The 27,648-nt window shown below is 40.6% G+C and overlaps 1 protein-coding gene across 2 annotated transcripts in view; it reads left to right on the top strand.

Annotated features, from left to right (window-relative positions):
- The window catches only part of RBM25 (RNA binding motif protein 25), a 38,348-nt gene that overhangs the window by 855 nt on the left and 9,845 nt on the right, over positions 1-27,648 (top strand). The window contains exons 2-11 of one of the 2 annotated variants that reach the window (XM_050956580.1): positions 7,862-7,982; positions 11,402-11,451; positions 13,006-13,176; positions 13,513-13,570; positions 13,971-14,131; positions 17,503-17,685; positions 19,848-19,901; positions 20,144-20,227; positions 23,744-24,024; positions 27,329-27,551. In XM_050956580.1, coding sequence (XP_050812537.1) covers positions 7,877-7,982; positions 11,402-11,451; positions 13,006-13,176; positions 13,513-13,570; positions 13,971-14,131; positions 17,503-17,685; positions 19,848-19,901; positions 20,144-20,227; positions 23,744-24,024; positions 27,329-27,551 — 1,371 coding nt within the window. In that variant the 5' untranslated portion in view covers positions 7,862-7,876. The remainder of the gene's footprint in view (positions 1-7,861; positions 7,983-11,401; positions 11,452-13,005; positions 13,177-13,512; positions 13,571-13,970; positions 14,132-17,502; positions 17,686-19,847; positions 19,902-20,143; positions 20,228-23,743; positions 24,025-27,328; positions 27,552-27,648) is intronic. The other variant, XM_050956581.1, reaches the window with a different exon arrangement.

A 27,648-nucleotide genomic window follows, 5' to 3' on the forward strand; every position in this document is an offset into this window, starting at 1 on the left:
CAAAACTTTGAACCTGACTCTCAGGAGTCTACCATTTTAAAAGTTTTGATAAGAATATTTTTAAACAGCACTTGTTTCCCCGAATACGTCTACACCATCTCTGAGAAGGAGGTGGAGGCTTTCTCTGTTAAAAGGGAATAAATAGTCTTCCCTTCATTTTAGTTAAAAATGGAGAGTCTGTATCAACTTCCTCCACACATGCATGCTTTCTGGCTGTATCACTTTGTGAGGCGAAGATAAGCCAGAGGTGGGCAAACTACGGGCCGCATCCGGCCCATCAGGGCTTTGGATCTGGCCCATGGGATTGGCAGCCCCGTGGCTGTGCTGCAAGCAGCTAGCACCACATCCCTGTGAGCTCTGTGTGCTGTCCTTGCCTGCAGGCACCGCCCCCCGCCACTCCCATTGCCAGGGAACGTGGAACCATGGCCAATGGGATCTTTGGGAAAGGTACCCACAGGCAAGAGCAGTGCTTGGAGCTCTCTGCCTTAGCCCTGCTGTGTACTGCTGCTACCTTGGAGCCACTCAAGTGGTGCTGGGCTGGAGTCCTCACCGCAATCCTTCCCGCACCCCAACCACCTGCCCTGAGCCCCCAACCGCCTGCCCTAGCCCCAACATTCATGGCATGCATGCAATTGCCCCACCCAGATGTGGCCCTCGGGCCAAAAAGTTTGTCCACCCCTGAGATAAGCCACGACCACCAGTGCAGTGCAATAAGTGAGAAAGTTAAGGTTCTAGACATAGTCAGGCCTTGAGAGAGAGAAGCCTAAATCACAGTCTTTTGTACTTTTTGTGGGGGCCAGACACCCTCTCAGTAGTTGTTTTGCAAATAGTTTTCTGGGTCTTCATGCTCCTCTCTAAAGATTTCCTGAGAAAGAAGGCGCACTGGATAATGTAGCCGTAGCCACACAGAGGAGATATAATCCTGTTGCTGAGGAATCCTCCCATTCTCAGGATTGGGGTGCAGGCAGGCCCCTCATTGGCCTTAACAAATTGGAGCTTTGTATGGGCACAAGAAGTTGCAGAATCAGGGGCTAAACAGTAAAGTGTGTTGCAGTGAGAGGCAGGGCATGGAGGGAAAAGTAATGGGAAGAATAATGGCTATCTGCTGTTTTGGTTGTGTGTGCTGCCTCTTGGGCCGCCTTTGCCTGCATAGAAGGTGAAAATCCACACCCCTGAGTTACGCAGCTATATTAAACAAAATCACAGTATGCCAAAAATATAACAGAACCTCAGAATGATGGCAAATTGTGGTTTTAGCTGTGTTCTTCTTCAAAATAGCTTAAAATTCTATAATGAGGATTGTGTTGCCCTAATTTAGACCCCATTCCTGCATACATTGAACTTAATGGCAATACTGACCAGAACAATTTTCTTTTTCAGTTTCCTCTTCCAGAGGTCATCCTGTTCTGCAGTCTTTTTGATATTTTTCTTGCTAACCTGTACTGTTAAGTGAAATGAAAAATGTGCAAATTATTTGAGGACAACATATAAAAAAGGGCTTTTATTCATTCTTTGGCAGTGGTACTACTTAGGACTAGACATTGAAGACTCCCATAATCAGAATTGTCTAAAGTTTTTCACCCTAGGAGTTTGCTTGTTTTAGAAAGTATTTAAAACATGGATGTGATGAAAAGACTGCAGATTTTTAACAAAATACAAGGTAACATAGTATTCAAATCACCAGCAGAATATTTGTAACATCCTATTAATTTGAGCAATTCTGATATAATTTACAAGCCTCACCAGCATAATTCTGCAACCAGCTGTATATAAAATTAGACTTTCAGTAAAGCATTCCAGGTTGGAGTCCAGACAAAAAAGCCTACTAAAATATATTTTGGAATATAACTGTATGTGCACTAGATTTTGCCTAAGACTTGAACAAACCAAGCTTAAATTTCTGATTGGTTAACCAAACTGTAATAGAAGAATTTTCCAAAGGTGAATCGCACCAACAGCATTTCCTTATTTCTGAAACTGCTTTCTTATTTGCCTCATGTTTTGCCAAAAAATCTCCTTACTATAGACTAAATATACAGACTTTGAAATGCAAATGGACAGTATTGGAGGAATTTTGGAGGTGAGGTAAAATCAGAGTTAAAATGGAAATAGCCAGAACAGCCTTGACCATGTCATCGCTACTTTGATGACATAATATGCATCTTTAACTTCAAATATATATTTTAAAAAATTAATCACATCACACAGCTGGTAAGAGTTGAAGGTTCTGTAATTCTGTGCTACAATTGATGTTACTAACACCTTGTGTAGTGCAGCCTTAGTTTAACATTCAGTGTTCTAGTTCACTGTTGCATGAGAAATACAGACTTCTGAATGCTGTTTTTTAATAAGTTTTTTTAAAACAATTTTTTAGTTACCTTTGGAAAGGAAACTACACGTTTTGCTCAACCTGATTTTGAAAAGACCAATATTAAAACAAATGGAAAACTATTCTGGGAACTAATGCTACTAGTGTCAAAACTTATTGTCCTCAAGATGTTATTTCTGCAAGGAGGCTTAGTTGCCAATTTAATAAAAAATTAAAGATGTCCTTGATTGCTTTAATTACATTACTGATTCTAGTAATGAGAAATTCATGATCTACTTACAGTCCTGTCTGCTCACTCACCATTATTAAAAATATATTCTATATAAAGTTCAGAAGTACTCTGAATAATTGAAATTTTAGTTTCTTTAGCCACAGAATGTGAACATGGCATCAGCAGTGCAAGCTTCCCATGCTTCCTTGCTAATATGCTGGAACCGTGATGCAGTGGAAGTGCTTGGTAATGACAGTAGTACAGCCTCCACATTATTTCAGTATTTGGAATGACATCACTTGTGATGGTGACTTCAGTGTTGCAGACACCTATTCTCCAGGTATTGAACTCTGGACTCTAATCACTGACACATTTTGTGTAGGCTCAGTTTCATTCAAAGTCCTACTATGTTAATGCATTAGTGAAAGCCACCTGTAACTTTGCATAAGGTAATATAAAAATAAGAGCTATAATATACACTTGTAAATTCTTCTCACTTGCGAAAATGTATTGATATCATTTAAGTGCTTACTTCACACTTTTTCTTAACACTTCGGAGAAATCTGAAGTTTACCATATACCTATTGAGTGGACAGGAGCTTGAAAAATTTATCAGATCCAGAAAGCTAACCCTACTAGTTGTAGGCCAGTATGAAAGGGCAGCACCTGGTGAGAAGCTCCATATCCCAATTGCTAGGATGCCCACTAGGGTGTTCTCTCTGGACTGTGCTTGGATGCTCATATCTTTCTGTATTAGCCTTTGGTTTGTGGGTTGCCAGCTGTCTAATCACACAAACCTAAATATCCCTTCCTTGAGGCCCCACCCCGCTCACTCCATCCACCCCCCCCGGTCGCTTGCTCCCCCCACCCTCACTCACTTTCACTGGGCTGGGGTAGGCAGTTGGGGGTGGTTTGGGCTCTGGGCTGGGGTTGAGGGGTTTGAAGTGTGGGAGGGAGCTCTGGGATGAGCCTGGGGCAGGGTGTGGGTGTAGGAGGGAGTGCAGGGTGCAAGCTCTGGGAGGGAGTGCAGGGTGCAGGAGGGAGCTGTGGGCTGGGATGGGGGTTGGGTTGCAGGCTCTGGGAGGGAGTTTGGGTGTGGGAGGGAGCTCAGGGCTTGGGTAGGGGATGGATGCAGGAGGGGGTGTGGCATGCAGGCTCTGGCTGGGAGGCGCTTACCTCGAGTGGCTCCCAGTTGGTGGCGCAGTGGGGCTAAGGCATGTTCCCTGCCTGCCCTGTTCCTGTGCCGCTCCCAGAAGCAGCTGGCACATCTTTGCGTCCCTGGTGGGGAGAACGGGGCTCTTCCCATGCCTGCAAGCGCCACCCTCACAGCTCCCATTGGCTGAAGTTTGTGGCCAATGAGAGCTGCGGGGGCAGCACACAGAGAACTTGCGCCCCCCAGAGGCCGCAGGGATGTGCCAGCTGCTTTTGGGAGCATCGTGAAGCAGGGCAGGCAGGGAGTCTGCTTCAGCCCCACTGCGCTGCCAGACTTTTAGCACCTACAATCTCCCGGTTTGGCTTCAGTAGCTTCCAAAAGATAGGGTGTAATTCTGGGAGAATCCCGGCAAAACCTGGATGGAGGGTTGGCAACCCTAACAATTAACTTGAACCACCAAAGCTCTTCTGACTGATAGAAGGGAGAAGGAGCACATGCCTTCTTCTCTCCCTCATCTAAGAGTTTACTAATTGTTGTTGGAGAAATCCTGCTACTCAATTCCTTCTCTCTGGTTCTTTCCACCCCCCCCCCCCAAAAAAAACCCAAAAACCCACCCCCAAAACAAAAACTCCAAACAACCTCCTAGCTTCTTCAAGACGTCTTTCCCCTGCCTTCCCTTCACTGAGAATAGCTTCAGTGTCTGTGTCTACTTCTGCTCTTCAGAGCTCTCCTTAATAGCCCGAGAATGAAACTGACATCTTTGTCAGTTTCACTCTTCCAAGGGAATTTTACACTGTGGCAGAAAAAACATCCTATTCTCTTTAACTTCATTTTACTGTTGCATGTAAAAGCTGTGGATAGCAGAGGTACTGGAGCTCTCTCTACACACTCAGGACTATGTAATTGAATTGATTCACATTAGTGAGATCTTTTCAAGGGCTAGAAACATGTTCCTTTTTTAAACAAGTTTAAATTTGGTGAATTTTTCAAGCTGTGAAGATAGCAACACATTTCATTCACTGTAGGCCTAGATATGAAAGTTTGTAAACCCTGTCTGTTCCTTAACAATTGTTTTTTATTCATGTTGAGGGCTAAAGGTTATTCCATTGAATGCTAGGTTTTGCTTTGATTTTGATCAAAAACAAACCTTAACCTATATGGACATATGAGCCTCCAGCTCATTTGGAACAAATCTGGGTCCAATAGTTCTTTCCTGCCATCCTTCCCAAAAACTGTCTTTATGTATCCACATATGGAGGAGTCCCTTTGTTCGGACCTCTCCTTTCCTGGGACCCTGGGAAGTGATTGCTTGCAAGGATGCATATGATGCATTTGGCTTTTGGTTAGGAAAGTACACAACTAAAAAAACCTAGGTGGAGAAGGGAATCTCCTTATTCTTCCACCCCAGAAGTCTTAGATGTTAGTAGTATTTCAGCTATTTTAAACTGCTACATCAAGTGTATGTGACAGTAGATTTTTGATCCGCAGAGATTAATGGCAAAAGGGACAGCAATGAGAGAGCCATAGAAAGGAGAGGCATGCTAAAAAAAACTGAACAGTAGAAAAGTTTGTCTATTTTGTGTGATGTAAGTATAGCTTAGATCTTATAAATGTGGGAATACTTCTGTTTGCTTCCTGGTTCATCCACCACTTCAGACCTTGTATCACAGATATATTTTACCTTTGCTTGTGGTGGGAAGAGCTAGATGCCCTTTGACCAGTTAAAGGGACATTGTCTCTACTTGAATCTTTTGTTAATTGGCTAACTTAAAATACTACACTTGCATAGTGCTCCATTTTAACTAGTAGGAACTGAACTTAAAAAATAGCTTTTTTTTTTTTCCTGCTCCTGCTTAGAGGTATATTTGATGTGAGCTCAAGAGTAACACCAGCAAATATGCTTGGACTCGCTGCCCCGGTGTACACGCCTGCTTATTTCCATAGTTCTTCCAGACTCTGTGAAAATAATCTTGGTTCTGAAATCTAATATAACATGTAACTCCTTCCTCGAGGTCTCTCTGTATCTCTTGTTATGGTAGGATAGTGGTATTAGCTTTTAGTGCTAATATCCTAGCACTGCTATGTTTTCTGCTTGCTTCTGTGTGTGGGAGGTACTCCTAGGCCCAGTGGCTCTTGTTTTGTGCACCTCTCTGCTCCAACATGAGTGGGGTATAGATAGTGTTTCTTGTTCCCCATACATCTAGCTCTTGCACCATTCACACGCAGACCTATTTCCTGCTCATTCTGGCTCCTGCACTTGGGCGGGCACCATCCCACTCCAAATTATCTCTCTGTAACCAACTCTTGCTAAACGAAATCCATTTTTAAAACTGGACAAAAAACATACCTCCTGCAGGATTGGAACCCTGTTGATTCAGGGATAGGGCTGAGTCTGGCATTCTGACTTAGTGGTACCCCATTTACTTAAGAATATAGGCTCATGGTAGGGTATTTGCATGGTAATAGTTACTGATGCATTAATGTATGAGACTTTACTCAAGCAGATAACATGCAAATAATGCTGATAAGCATATGGGGTTTTTTGGTTTTTTTTTTAATACCAGTTTTGTCTGTAAAGACCAGATATGTGAATAACAAGCTAGATTACTTTTTAGATAGTTTCAGCACTATCTTAGCAATTATATTCACAACTATTATTAAACTAAGAGTATATACCTCCCTTCTGTTTTGGTAGGAGGTGTAAACACTTTTCAAATTGTAAGTGGTCTCTTGTAAGTGTGTATATATAGATCAGTGGTCCCCAACGCGGTGCCCGCCTAGTGCCCAGCAGGGGAGAGAAGCCGCGGCCCTGCGCCTACCGGGGACAGAGAACTCCGGGGCCCACAGGCTGCAGACGCCAGTGTTCTCTGTCCCTGGCAGGCACGGGACTGCGGCTTCTCTCCAGATTAGAAGCCGGAGAGAAGCCGTGGCCCTGCCCCTGCCGGGGACAGAGCACTCTGAGGGTGCGGGCACCGGTGTTCTCGGTCCCTGGCAGGTGCGGGGCCACAGCTTAAGCCGGAGAGAAGCCGTGGCCCTGCCCCTGCCGGGGACAGAGAACTCTGGGGCTGCAGGCTTCACTGTAAGTTAAAGTAAGAATAGTAAATATATTTGGACCAGCAGTTCAACAATGTTTAACTTTTTTAAAATAAACAAGATGAAAGCTGTATTTTACTTTGTAAAAACTCCATAATTTTTCTTACAGGTAGATAAAGAGCAAATTCACATGGTAAGGTGAAAGAGTAATTGCTGAATAATTTAATTAATACCTTTTACATGTAAAATTACCCTTTTTATCGTATGGATTCATATATTATGTATATTAAATATGTTTTTCATATTATTTAATGTACAAATACAAAATAAGCCTTGAAAAACTGTTGGCGCCCGCCACACTCTTCTGAAAACATGAATGTGCTACTGGCCACAAAAAGGTTGGGGACCACTGATACAGATAGTGAATGTGTCTGAATAGTGAATGCTTTTTAGAATGTTCTTTATTATGGGTAGGTAGCATGCTGACTCTTCAACTCATCAGCTGCCAGCCAAGTTGAACCAACAGACGTAGGAACTGGCAAGTTAAAAATAGACCGGAGAACTCTCTGTATGCCTATCAACTCTCTGTGTTCACAGTTAGGAATTTTCCTGGTGTTTGTCCCATTAATGGATATTACTTTTAGCAAAGTGTCAGGAAATCCTGATTCTGACCCTCAGTAAGTTGACTCACAAACATCTAATACATTACCACTTCATCTGTGCAGGAGAGCTAGTTGGCTTATTGCAAAACTTTATTCTGAAATTATTTTTTATTTTAGATATTGGAAAAGTAACTCCTGTGGGCATATTGTATTTTCTCTGAGCTCGTTAACTACAAATAGTTCTTTGTGAAATGTTTGGCATAAAGAATTAGTTTAATCTCTTGCATCTGTCCATCCTAAAAGGCAGGACTTTCATGTTTAATAATAGCACTTATATATGCTATATATTATAAAGAAGTTTTCCACTACTGCTGCGTTATTGCTTAATTGGGGAAAAGAAAACTAAAACTGAAGTTTGCATTTCCAACAGGCAGTCCCTAAAAGGATGAAAATCAGAGTTAGTATGGTGATTATCAGTTCACTCCACTTTGAATAGATGATGTTTTGAGGCTATCTTTTTTTCCCCCTCCCAGATTGCTGCTGCAAGAATGTCTTTTCCACCTCACTTGAATCGCCCTCCTATGGGAATCCCAACACTTCCACCTGGGATTCCACCTCCACAATTTCCTGGTTTTCCTCCACCTGTACCTCCTGGTAAGTGATGTTAGCAAGTAGAACCACCATGGAACCAAGTGAATTTTTCCTGTACTAAATTTTAAACCTTTTGTATTCAGTCTTGCACTTCTGCAATTGCATACAGGTATTTTAAGGCTGAAGACCCTATTTATCCATAGAGATTTATCCATAAACTTCCCATTGTTATGCCCAATGTTTCTCTGACCAGAAATTAAAACTTCTAGAGTGAGAATAGCTCAGTTTCTGTGTCTAGTTATTCCTCATCCTCTCCACTGAGATTGTCTCCTAACGTCATTTGTTTGTGGTGATGGGTTTTATGACACCTACCTACTTGGGAATGGACTGCAGTTTTCAACTTTTTTCAAATAGGTCACTGTAACAGCCTTTGGATGGTAACCCAAGCACCATGGAAGGCACTTTTGGATACCCTGGGCATGTGTGCTAGGAAAATATAGCAGCAACTTTTCGTAGCTGCTAGCCTGTTTTGAACTTGAACCCATAGGTGAAAGGCTTCAGAACTCATTAGCGGTCCCTTGGCCATGGTTTTAATTTGCACACTGAGAACCTTTCCTTGTTGTTTATATTACAGTACAGGTAGTCCTCAGGCTTACGACACAATTGGTTCCTGAAAATTGTGTCGTAAGTCGAAACATCATAACTCAGAACCACAATACACTCCATTGCGGGACCAAGTGTCGTAAAGTCTAAACCAATTGTCGTAAGTTGAACCAGGGTGTCAATTCAGAAATGTCGTAAGTGCCGTTCATTATAAATTGAACGCCATAAAGTCGAGGACTGCCTGTAATGCTGAGAGGCCCTAATCTAGAGGGGGCCCTTTTGTGCTAAGCCAGTGGTCCCCAACCTTTTTCGTCTGGCGGTGCTGGATGACGAGCCACTGAGGACCGTGGCTGGCGGATGAGCATCCACTGAAATGCTGCTGAGAAGCAGCAACGTCAATAGGCATCGCCGCCGACAAGCAGCGCCATCCAGAGGCGTCGCCGCCGAAAGGCTGCCAACGAGCAGCGTCATCCAGAGGTGTCATCGACGAAATGCCACCAAAAATCAGCAGTGATGCCTCTGGATGACGCTGCTTCTCGGCAGCATTTCAGTGGATACTGGTCCACCGGACAGTATGCGGGTGCACATAGATGCCCGGGCGGGCGCCATGGTGCCCGCGGCACTGCGTTGGGGACCTCTGCGCTAAGCACTGTGTGAAGACATGGCTTATAGCTTGAGAAGTTTACAATCTAGTCCAATTTACAAAACACAGATTTTATTTTAATCCTTGTGTCACATCTAAATATTTCCCATCAAGGTTGGCAACTTTTGTGGCCATGAGATCCCCTAACATAGGAGAAGTTGGGGATGAGCTAGCCTACTTTTTGTACTCTATATTGCAGGTAGGGAGCCCTGAGTTTAGTTCTGTCTCTAGCTTTCTAAGCAAGCAAAATGTTCTGGAGGAATGGGAAGTGTTCTGAGATTTCATAAGGAACAAGATGGATTCTTGGGATGGAAGCTATTACTGGCTGCACATTTTATTTTGGAATAACTTTCTAAGACCATATATAACTGCCTAAAATAAAACTGAACTCTGTGGACCATGTTTCTCCTCCAAGAGATGCAACTTAAATATCCTGTTCTATATTTTAACAGATGTCAGCAGGCCATATAGATAACTATCCCAATACTGCTTCATATGGGAATGTGTGCCCTATCTGGTATTGTCACATGGTGAAGACACACCTATTAGTACCTCATGGTGCCTAATTTTTAGACCTGTTTTTTGTGTGTGTGTGTGTGTGTGTGTGTGTGTGTGTGTGTGTGTGTGTTGGGTAAAACTTGCTTTGACTGGACTCCCATAAGCCCATTTTATGCAAAAAGGAAGTTAAAATCCTCTGCTAAACCTGTCTGTTGTAACATTAACATTTCTCTCTCATTCATTTTCTCTTGTTGTCTCCTTATACATATTGCGCTTCCCAGTCTCTCTTCTTCCATTTTTAAATCTCTCCCTCTGCTTCTATTCTACTCCCCTTCCAGTGTCTCTTCTTCCTCTGCTCCCAGTGCTTAACCATTGGGCTATCATTCTAGTTTCTCTTACATTGATTGCTCATTCTTTCTTCTCATGCCCAATGCACAGGCCAGCCTCAGTCTGAAGACAGAAGCTTTACTTTTCCAGGCTAACAGTACATGCTTCTTTCTGAACTTCAGCTGCATAGGTTGGAGCAGGGAGTAACTGGAGGCTGGTGGAGTGGGAGAGAAGAGTGAAAGCAGCTGTTGCATTATGTTGCAGTTAAGTACTGCTGCAAAATGCTGCACGATGCTGCGCAGCACATGGGCTATAGAAAATGCCTTGCTGATCCTGTGTGTGGCTTTATGGGTTATCCAGTGGTGTCTTGTAGAGTAAAATATTTTCAGAAGCCATGTGGCTGAACTACTGCATATATGGCTATAAATGTTAACACAGTTTTATGTCCTAGTGGGTAATTCTGGAATGGTTTGCAGAATATAAAACACTCATCCTTCTCGTGCATTGAGATCCCCCCACCCCAGACCAAGCTGCTGGCATCCAGATTGCCACACACAGAACCCTCTTACCCTACAGCTGGATCGGGCTGAGCCTGCTTGCCCCAGACCTGGATTGGGTGGCAGGGCTGGGCATGCACGTAAGACACTCTTCCTCTCACTCGCTGTTGCAGAGTGCCTGGAGCTGAGAAGAGACAACAGAGATAGCACCACAGATAACAGCCTTTTACTGCTTACAGTTACTCCATTAGGTAATAGTGGAATATGCTGTGGGTTTAAAGTTCCCAGTGACCCATTTAGGGGTAGGAGGAGAGAAGCAGTCAATATAGCAGGGGTAGGCAACCTATGGCACGGGCGCCAAAGGCGGCACGCAAGCTGATTTTCAGTGGCACTCATACTGCCCAGGTCCTGGCCACCGGTCCAAGGGGCTCTGTATTTTAATTTAATTTTAAATGAAGCTCCTTAAACATTTTAAAAACCTTATTTACTTTACATGCAACAATAGTTTAGTTATATATTATAGACCTATAGAAAGAGACCTTCTAAAAACATTAAAATGTATTACTGGCAGGGGAAACCTTACATTAGAGTGAATAAATGAAGACTCGGCACACCACTTCTGAAAGGTTGCCAACCCCTGCAATATAGTTTTATCTGATGAAATGTTGTTTTGTGTTTTTCAATTTTTGTTTTTAAAAAACTGAAGGTTTGTTATGTGATTTACTACAATAAACATCAAGGTTGCAAACTCAAGCAGACACACATACAAAATGCCTGAATTAAAGTTGCCCATGCAACCCTAATTTGGCCGTCTTGTACATATGCATTTTGATACAGTCTTTAATTATATGACCACATTATAATTAAATGTGGGTGTGTGTGGGTAACATTGATATATTCTCTGTCTCCCTCAGGGACCCCCATGATTCCTGTACCAATGGGCATTATGGCTCCTGCTCCAACGGTAAGTGGTACTGGGAGTAGGGGCAAAGTAATGTGCACAAAACCATGCTTTATTGATTGAAACTACTCTATATGTAATTTGCCTCCAATTTATTAACAACCTTCATAACCATGAAAGGAAAGGCTTGGTGTTAAATGTTCGACTGATATGTTAAACTCTGAGCTGGGCAAGGTTTTAAAAGGATGTATATGGAATTGCTAACTGCTAGAAATTGAAACAGTTATTGTTTGCAAATAGAAATAAAAGTTGAACTTTCTATCTCAAATGAAGTAATTTATAGATGGCCTTGTGACAATACTCTGCACTGCTGTGCAAAACATCAGGGTTAGTTGACTGGTCTCTTGCTTACCAGATCAGTAGGCCTGCAGGGTGCCATGGGGTATTCCGTCGCCCGTATTGGTAAGTGCATCGCCCAACACTGCTGCTAAACTGGCCAGAAGAGTCAGTGCTGACAAGCTTCTGAGCAAGTTCTGACAAGTCCTTTTTGGCTACAATGTTGTGGGAGGGGAAAGATGCTCAGGACTTACGGAGACCTTGAGGGAAAAACTGCTTTTAGTGGTTTTATCTATACACATGGATTCTTATTGGCATGCAGGGGTGTTTTCTGACTATAAAATCTGGGTTCATTCTAGGTATTAAAGCCATTTCCTAGCTGTTTTTCCGTCTAAACTAATGGGGCTGCTGTTACTAAAATCTTGCGAAAGTGGAATCTGCTGAAGAAATTAGTCCAAAACCTAATGTGTCTAACAGAGGAATATACTCATGCTAAATTATGTATTTTATAGCAGTAAGATGCTGGAACAAATGCATTATTCAGTATCTTGGAAGAAATATGGTTGTGCCCCTGGCCTTAAAGAATTGATGAAGAAGAAATAAGCACATGCACACAATGAATTTTTTTAAAGAAAAAAACCTTCTTGATAACATGACTGGAAGATATGCACACACATGAGTGCACCATACCTACATACATATGCTCCAGTTCCCAAACCATTTCTTCACATTCAAGAAAAGAGGCCATCATAGAGGAGGGATGTGGATTGATAAAGTAAAACATTGGTTTCTGTGTAAAGTCTGGAAGTATTAGGACATTGTACTTGGTGCTATGAGTATTTTTTTGAGCCAGAATTAATCTTTTATTTACGGTCATAATTGTTAAGAATCTATTTCTCATAGGACATTAAGGTGTACCAGTTTATCAAAGGATGGCAGGCTCATTGTTCATTTTTGGAGCAAGTACTGAGTTGAAGACGACTCATAACATTTTATCCAAAATGATCTCCTTGCACAACTATACCTCTTTCTGCCTTGCATTTCCAGCAAAGATTTTAAAATAACAATTTCATTCTTTTGAATCTAATAGGCAATATCTGTTATATTCTGTGTAGAATTTTAAAACTACTGTCCTGCTGTATTGGCGTGCAATTATCATGCTGTGCTATAAACTTATTAGTGAAACACCTCTAGATCTCCAACTATACCTTGTTTTAAGGCTCTAAACCATTTTCTGATAAGTTATAAAATAGATACAGACATCTTGTTTTTCCTCCATAGGTCTTAGTTCCTACTGCAGTGTCCATGGTTGGAAAGCACTTGGGAGCCAGAAAAGAGCACCCAGGTCTAAAGAATAAAGAAAATGATGAAAACAGCGGTCCCACTACCACTGTCTTTGTGGGCAACATTTCCGAGAAGGCATCAGATATGCTTATAAGACAGCTCCTAGCTGTAAGTGCAGTGGTTGGTTTGTTAGACTTCATCCTCAGATGGTGTGTAATGTAAATATTCTGTCATCACTATAAACGTTTTGGGATTAATTCGCAAGCAATGAAGTTGGCCACTGATGGTGCAGTAATGGCATGTTCATTAGACTTGTGTGAAAAGTGAACAATCAGTTTGACTAGAATAGCTTTCTTTCAGCTGGTACCAAATAGGAATATAGAAGATTTTTAGCAAAATTAACCCTTACTTTTTTGATTCCTTCGCAGAATGGTACAGTATTGTGTGAGCAACTGTTTACCATTTAATAAATGTTAATGTTCCTTTCTTAATTTTGCCTTCAAGAAATGTGGCTTGGTTTTGAGTTGGAAGAGAGTGCAAGGGGCATCTGGAAAACTTCAAGGTAAGTGTTGCTTTTTGGCATCCTGATCAGATTTATTTATTTTGATTATCAGGCAGCTTTCAAGTATATACTGACAAATGAATATAATTCTAATATTTTGCATTTAAATTGAGTTGCATATGGCAATTTTTCCTGTTAAATCTTTATAAAAAAGGAACAAGGTCCAAATCTTAAATTTTGTAATTCTTTCAGAATAATGCAGTGGATATATTTTTGTAAATTTGCAGAGTAAATATTTTCCCTTTTATGATGCATATTTCTGGAATATTTTTTTTAAAAGTTTGAGAACGTATTAGTTCAAAGTTCCCAATATGGAAGATATTTAATCTGTAAGGAAAAAGCTGTTAAATATTTACCTGAAGACGTTTTTTTGCTTTTCATCTCAATCATCAACCTCTAGCTTTTGGGTTTTGTGAATACAAAGAACCAGAATCCACTCTACGAGCACTGAGACTACTCCATGACCTCCAGATTGGAGAGAAGAAGCTACTAGTTAAAGTTGATGCCAAGACAAAAGCTCAGCTAGATGAATGGAAAGCAAAGAAAAGGGCTTCCAATGGGGTAGGTATGGAATGTGAGACCTGCCCTATGTAATGAGGGGCAGGGACAGGGTTATCTAGGTCTGGAAGCCAGGGCTCTTGGTTTCTAATCCTGTCTCAGCTCTTAACTCATTCCATGACTTTTGCTAGACTGTGGCTCCTAAATCCCGTTTGAGAGTTTGTGGGGCTTGGGAGCCTAATTTACTTGAGCATTTTTGAGAATTTTATCTTAGGGCTTGTTGGCACTTAAATTTGCATATTTAACCAATGGAAACACCTGTTTTTCAATTTATCTTGCCTTTGTACATTTACTGAGGCATGCTAAACCAATATAAGCTAGATTTAAATTGATTTAAGGGTGTCTGCATGCAAAGTTGCACCAATTTAACTAAATCTGTTCAAAATCACAGCTTTAAATTGATGCATCACCATGTATCAGCCAGGCCTGAATCTCTGATTCTCAGTTGATATCCATTCTAAAGAGGAGTAATACATAGTATATTGTATCTTACTGTTCTGAAACTTAATGTTTAATTAGAGATTTAAGACGTCTTTTAAAAAATGACCTATAGAAATGTATTATTTGTTACAAAATCTGTGAGCCAGTTGAGGGACCTGAATTTAAGTTTCTCTTGCAGCCTTCACAATTGTTTAAAACTCATGCAAGACAGAAAAGTAGATTTATTTCTTTGCTGTTGTAAGGCAGTGAACAGATCACAAGCAGATGTAACATTAAGCACGTGGAGTATTTTTTTTTTCATCCTTGTCTTGAGGGAACACCTATTGGGGTCCATCCAGCCAGGGTTACTGTCCATCAATTCATTCTGAATTTTCTGGTTTAATTATTTAATTGTCTTTTTGGGGTAGTTTGGTATGCTGGATTTACTGGGTCAAATTCATCACGAGTGTAACTTGCTTGAAACTAGTAGTTCTACTAAAGATTAATGCAGCCCATTTTTGCTAGATGCTTCTCTTTAGCAAGGGTAATAGAGCATGTTCATTCATTTAAAATACCTGCACTTTTTCTGTAATTGCCCCAAGCAAAGGCATATACCAATGGGCACTCGGTTCTTGAAGCAACAATTATTAATAGTTCTAGTTGGCCAAAGTAGATTTTCAATTACATTTTGTAGATAATGAACACAAAAAAAGTTGGTAAACTTTTGCAATCAGCGCTTTGTAGTAGCTCAGAAAGCTACACAGAATATGCTGGAAATATGAATACTTTTGTCCAGTCAGAACCATGGCATAAATATGACTTCAGGGTTTTAACGTAATTTGTCTGTCTAGCATATGGGGTCACAAGACTATTGCTCAGAACAACAAAGTACTAATAAGGTGAAATCCATATGGTGCAAGTACTCTAGTTGCTAACCTAGATTAAGGGAAGAAAGTTTGACTCGAGCACTCACTCCTGTCAAAGCTTCCTTTTCCCCCTCTGGCAATAGCTATAATTTCTATGCTTATGACTGGGATTGTAAGTAACCTTAACACTGTAGTGCAGTTGTAGGACATGAACAAGAACGATTATGCTTTCTGTGAATATTTTTGGTGTAGCAAGGCAGAGAAGGTCAGTTGTGACATGAAGCTTTCGGATGGCGATAAATTTAATCACCTATAGTGAAAATTCCTAATTCTTTTTAGGATATATTCTTTAAGTAACCTATTGATATCCATGTAGAAAAGCTCTGTACTCTGATTTCATATAGTTTTGATGATGTAGACCAATGTTTCCCAAACTTGGGACACCGCTTGTGTAGGGAAAGCCCCTGGTGGGCCGGGCCGGTTTGTTTACCTGCCGCGTCTGCAGGTCTGGCCGATCGCGGCTCCCACTGGCCGTGGTTCGCTGCCCCTGGCCAATGGGAGCTGCTGGAAGCAGCGACCAGTACGTCCCTCAGCCTGTCCCGCTTCCAGCAGCTCCCATTGGCCTGGAGCAGCAAACCATGGCCAGTGGGAGCTGCGATTGGCTGGACCTGCAGATACAGCAGGTAAACAAACCGGCCTGGCCTGCCAGGGGCTTTCCCTACACAAGTGGCGTCCCAAGATTGGGAAACATTGATGTAGACAAATTAGACCCTGGTATGTTCTCATTATTGGTGGTTGAAGGAAATGTGAATTGCTGAGGAATATTGATGTAAAAGTTATGAAATACTACCTCCACTGAAACACTGAGTTATAGTAAATGCATTAAAAGTTTATCAAAGTGCCTGCAGTTCCTTATTAACCCTTTCATGCCTTCCTTGGCGTGCAAGGGCCACTCTCAGATCAGAAAGTTGCAGTGCTCTTCTCAGAACTCGTTTTCATGATGATTTTTTTTTGTATTAATATACATTACAACACTTAATTTCTAATATGAGGGAGATAAACCAAGCAACGCTTTGATCTAATTAGCTCCTCTTCGTGATCACCTCTTTCTTCTCCCTGGACCTCTTCAGCTCCACTCCCTGTCACTGCTTTCTAGCTCTTCTCAGTCTACTCCTTGGCCTGGCGGGCTCTTCAGCTCCAACTGAACCCTTCCTCCCCCATCATTCTTAGCTGCTGCTCCATCAGACCCTTCCCTCCCTCCCCTTACCCCCCTTTTACCCACCCCCTATCGCTTGATGAGACACCCAACTGGATTCTCAGGTGAGATTCCATTTTTTTTTTACAAAATGGGGGAGTGGGGCAGTAAATGGGCAAGATATTCTTTATCCAAAGTATTTTTCATAAACTTCTGCATAAAGTTGGTGCAAGGAGGTTCTTTCCCAGAGTTTCCCTTTGTCCTGCTTCCCCACTGGGAGAAGAAAAAAGTGAGGATAAATGTATGATTAGCAATAAGGAAACTTCTTGTATGGCAGGGATATTTTCTTTCTAGAAATGTTGCTTTAAAATAGCGCTTTCCCCACAGCTCACTGCTTTAAAGTTTAATTAGAAAAGGAAAATATTTGTTTTGTATGATAGCCTAGTGGGCTTCCAAAAAAAAAAAAAAAGCCTAGAGGTGAGCTACTGAAATGATCTACAGTTCCTGATGGAGAAAGACCAGAAGCTATGGTAGATCAACATTAGGGCCACAGCTGTTGATACTCCCCATTTGCTCCCTCTGTCTCTTCCTTGACCTTGATCTGTTTGTCAGTCATATCACAATCCTGCTGTTGCAGTCTACAGCTATTCCACTTGTAAAACCCTGGATTGCAGTCCCTTTCTGGCATTGCTAGTGTGAGGAGGTCTGAGCAATAGGATGGAGTTGAGAGCTGTTCTTAAACTTTGGTAAACACAGTAGAGGCACTAGCAGTATTTAAAAAAAAAAAAAAAAAAAAAAAAAAAAAAAGACCATTTGGAACAAAATTCTTCCTCTCACGAGTGGGATTAGTGTGGCAGTTTGCTGATTTCTCTAAATTTGCCACTTTTCCCTAGAACTCCAGACCAGAGTCTACAAATGATGACGACGAAGCATTGGATGAGGAAACAAAGAGAAGAGATCAGTTAATTAAAGGGGCCATTGAAGTATTAATACGAGAATATTCCAGCGAGCTCAATGCCCCTTCCCAGGAATCTGACTCTCACCCCAGGAAGAAGAAAAAGGAAAAGAAGGAGGACGTATGTGTTTTGATTTTGGACAAAACAGATTTTTCTTCAACTCACCTTTTATATAATGGCCAAACCCTGTGCAAATACTTTAACTCAGAACTTCTGATGAGAAAACAAATCGACAAGCATTGATGTCAGCAGCAGTTTCATGTATTAAATTGAAATCTAGTCAGTTTTAGATGCCATCCCCTCTGGATGGTTTAGGGGGTCTGAGCACCTAGACTTCTTGGAACTACAGGTTTGACTCAGCCTTTCGTCCCTCTGAGGTAGATATGTTGAACTCAGTGCAGTTTATTGTGTCTATAGATTTTTCAGATGAGACCTTAAAAAACAAGGTCCTGCCTGTTCTGTGTTGACACTTAAAGATCCCAGAACACTTTGTGTAAGCATAGTGGTCTGCTCTGGTGTCCTTTACCAAAATTTTCTCTTCTCCCCACTGTTTGATAGCATGCCATGAGTCAACTGGTTGTTGCTACTTTACACCCCAGAGGTGGTTGCATTTCAGTGGTGGTATACGTGTATAGTTTTGAAACACTTTGGGATCCTCCAGGGATGAAAGGCATGTTTTATAATTTTATTATTTTTACTATAAAACTACTATTATAAAAATGTTTTTAGTTTGGCTGTGTTTGGCCAGCTGGCTTTCCTAAACTTTGTGACACACACAAAATCGGGGGTTTGGCAGAAGTGTTCTGATGCAAACCTCCTTTATGGGTGATCCTTTCAGTGTACTAAAATAAACTCTGGAGAAGAGGGGAGAACCAAGAATTTACAATTAGCAGGCTAAAACTTTGCTTTTGCAATTGAGTCTCTAACCATGTGAAAATGAGCTCTTGACACCTCTCAACCTTCACCCAAGGTTGCAAGAAATCAGAATCTAGTTGGACTGAGATTTTTACCTGCTTAAATCTACTGTATAATTCCCATTCCAAGGCAGTAATGCAGCTTCAGCTGCTGGTGGGGTGTGAAAGAGCGGTGCAAGAAGCAACACCTCTCCCTCTGGGAGTGAGTATATCATCCCCACATCATTCTTAGTCTAAAATAACCTGAGGAATAGGAGTCCTGAGTTGAGAATTCAGATTTCCTTTCTTTGGGGCAAGACTTTTTGGATGAGAATCTAAGAATGAAGTCATTGTCTAATGCTGTGAGCTGTATAGTATGCAAACAAAAAGTACTGTAAAATGTTTATTGTGCTGTGGCTATCTGTGGTCATGGATAATGACAGATGATTATACTATCATATTGCCATGCCACTATATTCTCGCAAGAGCCGAATGCTAAGTGTACTTTTTGGAACTCTGCTATCTCTGCATGATCTAGCTTTAGACCAGTCTGAGCTAGCGGAGCAGATTAATATGTTCTGCCAAAGACACAGCAGCTGTTGGGTTGAAATTGCACTTTGCCTTCTCTCCTCTCCTCGATGGGTAGGGAAATGAGAATTTTGGAGGCTATCATCTTTGGCCTGTGGGGGTGCAGGTGGGAGCAGGGAGATGATCCTAGTTCATCACTCCTTTTAAGGAGCGGGAGAGAAGAATCTGTGGGTGCGGGGTGGAGGGAAGATGCCATATGAAAAAAACTACTTATTCTGGGGCTTCTGTCCCCCTGAAGGGGATGGGAAGAAAACTGCTGATGTTAGCAGCTAAGTCCTTCACTAGTTCCACTGGATGAAGAAATGATGGATGATGTGGGGGAGAGGAGGGTGTGTGGGAGGAGTGGCGAGTGAGTGGAATCTGTTTTTGAATTTCAAGCACGGGGGAACCTCGCTAATTCGCACTAACTACCAGGAGACCCATTGCAGATAACTAAATTTTGCGAATTAGCGAGTAAATAAAATCAAGATTTATGCACCACAATGTATTGATCACTTATTTTGACAAGTGTAGTTTAGTCTTATTTATGACATTATTATAGTGTACTAATGTCCTGTAGTATGCTTTGTAATTCTGTGGTGTCTTACTAATGAGACCTCACTACAACATCTGTTAAATCTTTGCTGAGAAATAGATCAGTGAAGGGAGAATTAGCGAGGTTCTTCTGTAATTTTGTTGAGTCAAAAAAATAAGATCACAGCAATACAATATTGCTTATCGTACAAACATACAAAACATTGTTTTTCAGAGTAGTGTGCAATCTATTTTTAAAAAAAAAAATCTCCGTGGATTTTTCCGCAGATTTTCCGCAGATTTCCAGTGGCCCCACTGATACCTTATCCACTCATCACCAAGGTTCGTTTACATTGTAGGCTTTGACAATGACTATGTTTACTGCTAGTTGCCAGATTTGTGACTCTTGTCCATCTGATTTTTCACTCATTAACATCAGACTGTCAGGTTTGGTACTACAGAAGGGGTATATTTATCTCTTACAAGACTGGTACAAAACTTCTAACCTTGAGCTTTTCTTTTGTTCTTCTGTGTATGTACAGATGGCTCTTAATGCTTTTCCTCCTGTCCCCCTTGTTTTTTAGGAGGATATAAATGCTATAGAAATGGAGGAAGACAAAAGAGACCTGATATCAAGAGAGATCAGTAAATTCAGAGACACACACAAGGTAGTATTCTTGTTTTTGCACTTGATACAAAATTAGGCTTTTACAGAATCCAAAAAAACCCACTTTTATAAAATTTACTGATACAATACAATATCACTTAAAATACTGTTTATAATGAGGTGTAATATATAGAGAGGGAGAGAGCGCTATTTAAAACCAGCAAAAAACACATACCACATTAAGTGGCCCTTGGCATTTGTAAGACTTTTAGTTGCTATTGATTACTTTGCAGTCTTCTCACTTTATCATGAATAGACACAACTTAAGTTTCTACACATACATTAGGTTAGATATATTTATAACTGAAGACTAAACAGGCTGCAATGTAAGACATACACTTGAGTGTGTTTCTGTAGACAGTTATAACGTAATCCAAGGAAACGTTTTATGGAGAGCTGAAACTTAATTTTAAATTTAAGACTTCTTTATTTTAATAGTTCTAAGTTGAGTGGGGGAAAATTTAAAAATAGGTCAGTGGTTACCAGAATTACCAAAATTTAGATGCATGGAAGAATTGTAAATTCCCATAAAGCTAATCTATTCATTGACCCCCACCATTATGATAGAGATCATATGGTGACTAATGCAAGATGAAACTCAGCTTGGAAAGTAACATGGAATAGGATGTAAGTATGAGCTTCTGTTTTTTATTATATTTATGGATGCCCCCTCAGAAAAATATGCAAAGGGGTAACTGGCTTGAAAATGTTGTGCACAGCAAATCCCGCTTCAGGGTTCCCACCTACAAAAGTTTCTGTTAATGTCAGTGCATTTATGAATGTTTCTGGTTTGGAAGGTGATACCAATGGATAGTGAAATGCAAACTGTGCATGTAATATATTTCAATGTTTAGCTTATAAGGCGGTATTAATTTCCCCAGCAAGAGTGGAGGTGGTCCATGACCTATTGAAGTATTAACCAGTGTTCACGTTTTGAGCAAACACTTTTTTTGAATACCTGAAGTTGACATTGATTAAAAGGTTGAAGGTGCAATAAGGTGAAGCGTACCCCTGTTCTTCATCTTTACCTTGTGCAGCTGTTGGGTGGTACTTTTTCACACAACTTTATCAACATCAAGCAAAAGGAACGCTGCTGGCAATGTAAATACTGCATTTTCCTCTCCACTCAATTTGGGAATGAAAACCTAAGGAAAAGAATTGCAGAAGAGATCTTCTGGTGAATTTCAGTAATTTAAATATGAAACTGGTCAATGGTGAGACATAGAAAAGTTGTGTTTAATTCCAGGCCCTGTCAAGTCACTGGTACAAAATATAAACAAATCAGATGGTTTAAAAAAAATTAAAATATGCTTCACTGTTTCAGAAGCTGTCAGGCATTTTACTGCCTTTGATCTATTTTATTGGGCGGGGATATTTTGGATTTCGTAACTTTAAAATCAACTTTAATTATAATAAGTGGCCATTGCATATATTGGGTGGAATGATTTAAAAGGGCTGTTGAATTCATAGCAGCTGGCTAGTGAGCACAGTGAACCTTTGCATGTTTTTAAAATGAGTTTATAAAACAATAACCACAGACTGTCAGGGTATCAGCCTTGCAGGGGGCGTCCATTTACAGCACGGACGAGTCTGAAGAGAACTCAAGGTAAGATTTATGATTCTTCTATCTGTCCTTTTCTGTTCATTACTTCATTATATCTATGATGCTTTTTCCATCCCATTATCCCTTCAGACTCTTTTGTTTATTCTGGTAGCAGTTATTTAAATGAGATTTTGATATGAATCAGATAGGCCAATTCAGTCCTGTATGAGATTTTTAAGGAACCAAATTTATAAAATGGGTCGTAAGAGACCAAAACTTGTACAGATAAAATGTCTCGGAGACACAATTTTTGCTATGAACAAGTATTTGAGAGAAAATCCAGGAATTCAGCAAAAGAAATTTCTATTGGAACATCTAAAATAATCTGTAAGTATCAACTATTTCAGTATATAAACTTTTCTTTAAAAGTATATGAAATTGAGGTAAGTTTGATTTTGAAAGTTGACATAGCATAGTCTAACATCTTACCATATTAGTTTGTTACGTTATAAGACGTCTATAAAAGAATTTCACTTAGTTTCTAAGTTTTCACCCCTCTATTTTGTAGAATTTTAAGTTTTGTTTTTCATAATGTCAGTTTCCTACAATTTTTAATCCCCTTTTCCTTTTGTGATTTCAATGTATCCAACACTAGCATGCCTGTATTTTACTGTCAATGCAGTGTGGGATGGTGGCTGGATATATTGATCTCTTGTGAATTAGCTTTATTTCTGTAACCCTTTGTCAGTTCTCTGGTCCATGAGCACGTGACAGAAGAATATTTACCAGGTAAGATTGCTTTTTAAAGTTGTCTTAAATGCATTGTTTAAAGAAAGAAAGAAAAAAAAGAAAAGAAAATGCACATTTTATTGTTTCAGTTTTTAATTTCTTTACAGTGGTGGTAAACGTGGAGCCAAAGGGGATAAAACCTGTTTTTTCTGCTCAGTATGTGTAAAAACCATGTGGGGTTCTGGCATCTGTCAGGCTGACAAACTTGGTCTGTCTTTGTTGTTTGGTATTTTTGTGAACCGTGTACTTGCTCTTCCTCCCAGAAACATAGCTTATAGGCAAAGTTAATCCAGTGTTGGCGATCCATGTCCTAGCACAGCATCTGTAAGTTAACACACACCAATTGCTTCCAAGGATGGATTTATCTATCATTCTATTGATGTATTTTCTATTGTCTTATAGGAGTTCTGGTTATAGATATTGTTTTTAAATGGAAAAGTTGCAACTGTATACAACTTTAGTAAAACTGTAGCAGATAACCCTTTAGTTTCTATATTTCAAATGAGTGATTTCCAACCTTTTTTAATCTTTCCATCTTGTAGGGGTGGAAGTTGAGGATTCCATTCGGCAGAATTCACTTTTTACACGTGAACAGTTAGAGCTCTTTAGGAAGGGCAAAGTGGGAGGGGTCCAGCTCCCTCCTCACTGTTGAGGCATGTGCACCCGTGTGCAAATGGATGAATTTCTTTACCCCAAGTTTTCAGATAGGGTTGATTTGGTCTGCTGAGACCATGGGGAAACAACTCTGTCCCAATGGGCATCAACTGAATTCTGTTTGTCCAGCTCAGAAGAATAAATTTTTTGTTAGCTAAAAGTTCATTTTGTTTGTTCCTAAGTGGTTCATTGCACCTGTGGAGTCTCTGGCTCTGCTGTGAACCATGATTGAGAGTGCACTGTGTATGTGCAGCTCAGTCATTATATAACAGTCCAAGGCCAGTCCTGCCCTGCCATCCAAGGTTGGAGATTGCTGGTCTGTGTAGATCTGTGCTTTTGCACGAAATCTAGTCTTGTGATTGCTGCATTTTGATTTCAAACTTATGAGTTCAAAACAAACTATTCAGTACATTAAATGTTAAATCACTGGCGGTTTTGGTACGCCCATTACCAGCCTTGCGTGTTGCGCCGGGACTATCAGATTCCTGCAATTATGGAACTAACTGTGAAAGTTCTCTTGTTGGTTTCTAGAAACTGGAGGAGGAAAAAGGCAAAAAAGAGAAAGAGAGACAGGAAATTGAAAAAGAACGGAGAGAAAGAGAGAGGGAACGGGAGCGTGAACGAGAGAGGAGGGAGCGCGAAAGAGAGAGGGAACGGGAGCGTGAACGAGAGAAGGAGAAAGAACGGGAGCGTGAACGAGAGCGGGATCGGGATCGTGACCGGACTAAAGACAGAGACCGAGACCGGGATCGAGACCGTGACAGAGACCGTGAAAGGAGCTCAGACCGCAACAAGGATCGAAGCAGATCACGGTAAATAAAATTTGAGTTGCTGAAATAGAACTCTAGTTCTTGCTAAGGCTGCTTACACAAGTTAATTATAGTTCAATATATTGGGGTGTTTTTCACTTAGGATTGAGAGCTGTCTTTTTTCTAAGTGTGTGTGTGTGTGTGTGTGTGTGTTTAAAAAAAAAAATGTAAAATAGGAAATATGATTTAAAAAAAATTTGATTTTGTACATAAAAAGTACACAAAGTATATGACAGTTCCCACAAAAGGTGAAGCCTTGTTGCTCAGCCTGTCAGCCTAGCTAATCGGCAGTGTGAACAGAGCTAAACTGCAAAGAAGCTAGTGACTAAACATGGTGATGCAAAGTCTGTATGCAGGTTGTGAGCCAAATGGGAAGAGGGAGAGATTGTTTCAAGGAGGTGTACATATATTAGCCTTGGCACTCAGTGTCTGCACCCTGAATTTAAGGGACAGACTAAATGCTTTTGAGGCCCTTGTCTTGTGGAGGTAGAGCTAGGTGGAGGTATCACGCAGTGTCAGAATTGGTATGCGTATGGGGCACTAGAGGGTTAAAAATAATGTGGAAGATGATAATAAATGTGACTCTCTCTCAGTAGATGGTGATAATGTACCTTTAAATTCATAGAATCATAGACTATGAATCTTAAATTCATTTAAGATTGAAGCTTTGTATATAAGACTTTTCAGGCCAGCAGTAATCTTATTTTTTTTTATGTCCTATATGAAAAATAGAGTAGGGACAGTATTCATGCCTAAGGCAGTTGTCCATGCTGACTCCCCCCCTCTTATTTTCAGGGGAGAAGAGGGGGAGAGGCAGGTGGTGACGGTGTTATGAAAAGATCTTTCATAACTTGCACAACTGTCTGGCTTTCTTATTATCTTCTGCTTTTGGAATGGGTAGGGAGAAAGAAAAGAAGAATCCTTATAGGTCTGGGTGAGGCAGCTGGAAGAGTGTCTTTCATACAGACTGGGTTTGAGGGTTATTTTTTCATAACTGGTTGCATTACACTAGGGGCTGGCAACCTTTCAGAAGTAATGTGCCGAGTCTTCATTTATTCACTCTAATTTAAAATTTCGCATGCCAGTAGTACATTTTAACATTTTTAAAAGGTCTCTTTCTTAAGTCTATAATATATAACTAAACTATTTGTTGTATGTACAGTAAATAAAGTTTTTAAAATGTTTAAGAAACTTCATTTAAAATTAAATTAAAATGCAGAATTCCCCAGACTGATGCCCAGGCCCTGGGCAGTGTGAGTGCTACTGAAAATCAGCTCGTGTGCAGCCTTCGGCACACGTGCCATAGGTTGCCTACCCCTGCATTACACTCACTATATCCCCACCAAAGATCCTTTTATGCCTCTTCAGACAGAGCATCTGCCCTCCATCATGAGGTGACCTTCTCTCTCCCTGTAATAGTCCTTCAGCAAGGTGATATCCTTTGTTAAGAGGATAAGGGAAAGTTTTTTACATAAATATAAAGAAATAAAAAGTTTAACTTCTGCTCAGCAAGACCTGCTGTCCCTTTTCACCAGGATTAACCTGAGATACCTCTGTTTCTGGTAGCCTGAAGAATGAGGGACCGAGCTTGCAGTTCAAACTGAGATCTCTTCAAACCTTAAGAGTTCTTTAAACTGTAAAACGATGGCCTGGAAAATAAAGGGGACTAATAGCTTTGGGACATGTATGTGGGAAAACTACTAGAGAACATTGATCCTTGAATACTAGTTACTACCATGTGAGCTTAGTGATTCCAAGTGTTTATGGTTGGGCTGACTAAGAAACAGGTTTGAAAAACAGCAAAAAATTAAATGTACATTTACATAATCAGTTCCATCACTATAGCTAATCATTTTGTACAATAACAGGAGGAATAACTCCAGAGAAGGCGCAGTGGATAAAAATCAATGATTTCTTTTTTTAAAAATTATTTTTTTTTTTAATTTAAATCAGATTTTTTTGATAAAATGCTTTTTGATGAAAAAACCCATCTAAAGAGAGAGACATTATAGCTCAAAGATATCTCATCATGGAATAGGGATTATAAATTCTAATTCTACAATATGAGACAATATATTCATGTAATCTGGGGGGAGGGATAGCTCAGTTTGAGCATTGACCTGCTAAATGCAGGGTTGTGAGTTCGATTCTTGAGGGAGCCATTTAGGTATCTGGGGCAAAAATCTGTCTGGGGATTGGTCCTGCTTTGAGCAGGGGTTTGGACTAGATGACCTTCTGAGGTCCCTTTCAAACCTGATATTCTACAATTCTATGAAACTGAGAGTCATTTCATTTAAAAAAGCAGGGGAGGAATAGCTCAGTGGTTTGAGCATTGGCCTGCTAAACCCAAGGTTGTGAGTTCAATCCTTGAGGGGGCTGGACTCAGTGACCTTTCGGGGTCCCTTCCAGCTCTACAAGATAGGTGTATCTCCATATTAATCTTTAAGAAAAGTTTTGTAAATGAGTTCCAATAGCTCATGGATTAGGGACCCAATCTTACAGGGTTCCAGGGGCTTCTGTATAGATTATTTAGATTAATCTTTCTATCTACCCAATGGGACTCAGTGCTCAGTCTAGAAGATACCGTCAGAGAGGCTTAGTTTTGCAGTTCTCAAACTGTGGATTCGTGTCTCCAGAGAGAACATGCTTGTTAACAGCAAAAATGTTTTTAAATAAATAATATATAGAAGTGAGAAATAACAGACCTCAACTCTATTGTCGCTCTGCAAATTTGCATACACAGAGTCAATCCCTTACCTCTCTCTAAAAGTGCAAAGTTTCACAAAGTTCAATGAATAGAACATTGTTGGGGGCGGAATAGATCTGGACAAGGAGGAGAAGTCTGGAGATAAATGTGAGAAGGGAGGGACGGGCAGTAGAAACAAAAGTGAAACTGTTTGAGCAGCATATTCCAGAAGTCTTGAGGTCTTTCTGAATGTACCCTTCATTGGTTTGAGTTCTACCATACCATTCTCTCACTAGATGGGAAAACCTATAATGGCAGCAGGCCGTAAAAGAGACCCAGTTTGGGTCTCATCTATCTCTTGAGTTGTGAAGAATATGCATTAAGGTTATAACCAACAAGAAAGCACATTTATTTAGAAATCCATGATTAAATCAAGTCTTCCTGACTAGTGATTTAAATCATGATTTAAATCAATTTGATTTAACTCAAATCCACCCTGAGAGAGGGTATCAATACTGTATTAAGTGTTTGAAATTACATTCAATACTTGTTTGTGTTTTGTTTGGTAAAGGAGATAAGCTAGCTGGTTGTATGCTTAATTGTGTTGGCTCTTTTCCTTAGAGAGAAAAGCAGAGACAGAGAACGTGAACGGGAGCGGGAGCGGGAAAGAGAACGAGAGAGAGAGCGGGAGAGAGAACGAGAGCGGGAAAGGGAAAGGGAGAGAGAACGGGAGCGTGAGCGAGAAAAGGACAAGAAAAGAGACCGAGAAGAGGATGAAGAGGACGCCTATGAACGCCGAAAGCTGGAAAGGAAACTACGTGAGAAGGAAGCTGCTTATCAAGAGGTAATTTGGGAGTAGCTATGCTTTTCAAGTTACTTGGAAAATCACTTCTGATGTCAGTGACTTTTTAATTGTGTGTTTCTTGGTGGTGCAGTAAGAC

Source organism: Gopherus flavomarginatus, chromosome 5 (genome assembly GCF_025201925.1).
Source record: "Gopherus flavomarginatus isolate rGopFla2 chromosome 5, rGopFla2.mat.asm, whole genome shotgun sequence".
Classification (NCBI taxonomy): domain Eukaryota; kingdom Metazoa; phylum Chordata; order Testudines; family Testudinidae; genus Gopherus; species Gopherus flavomarginatus.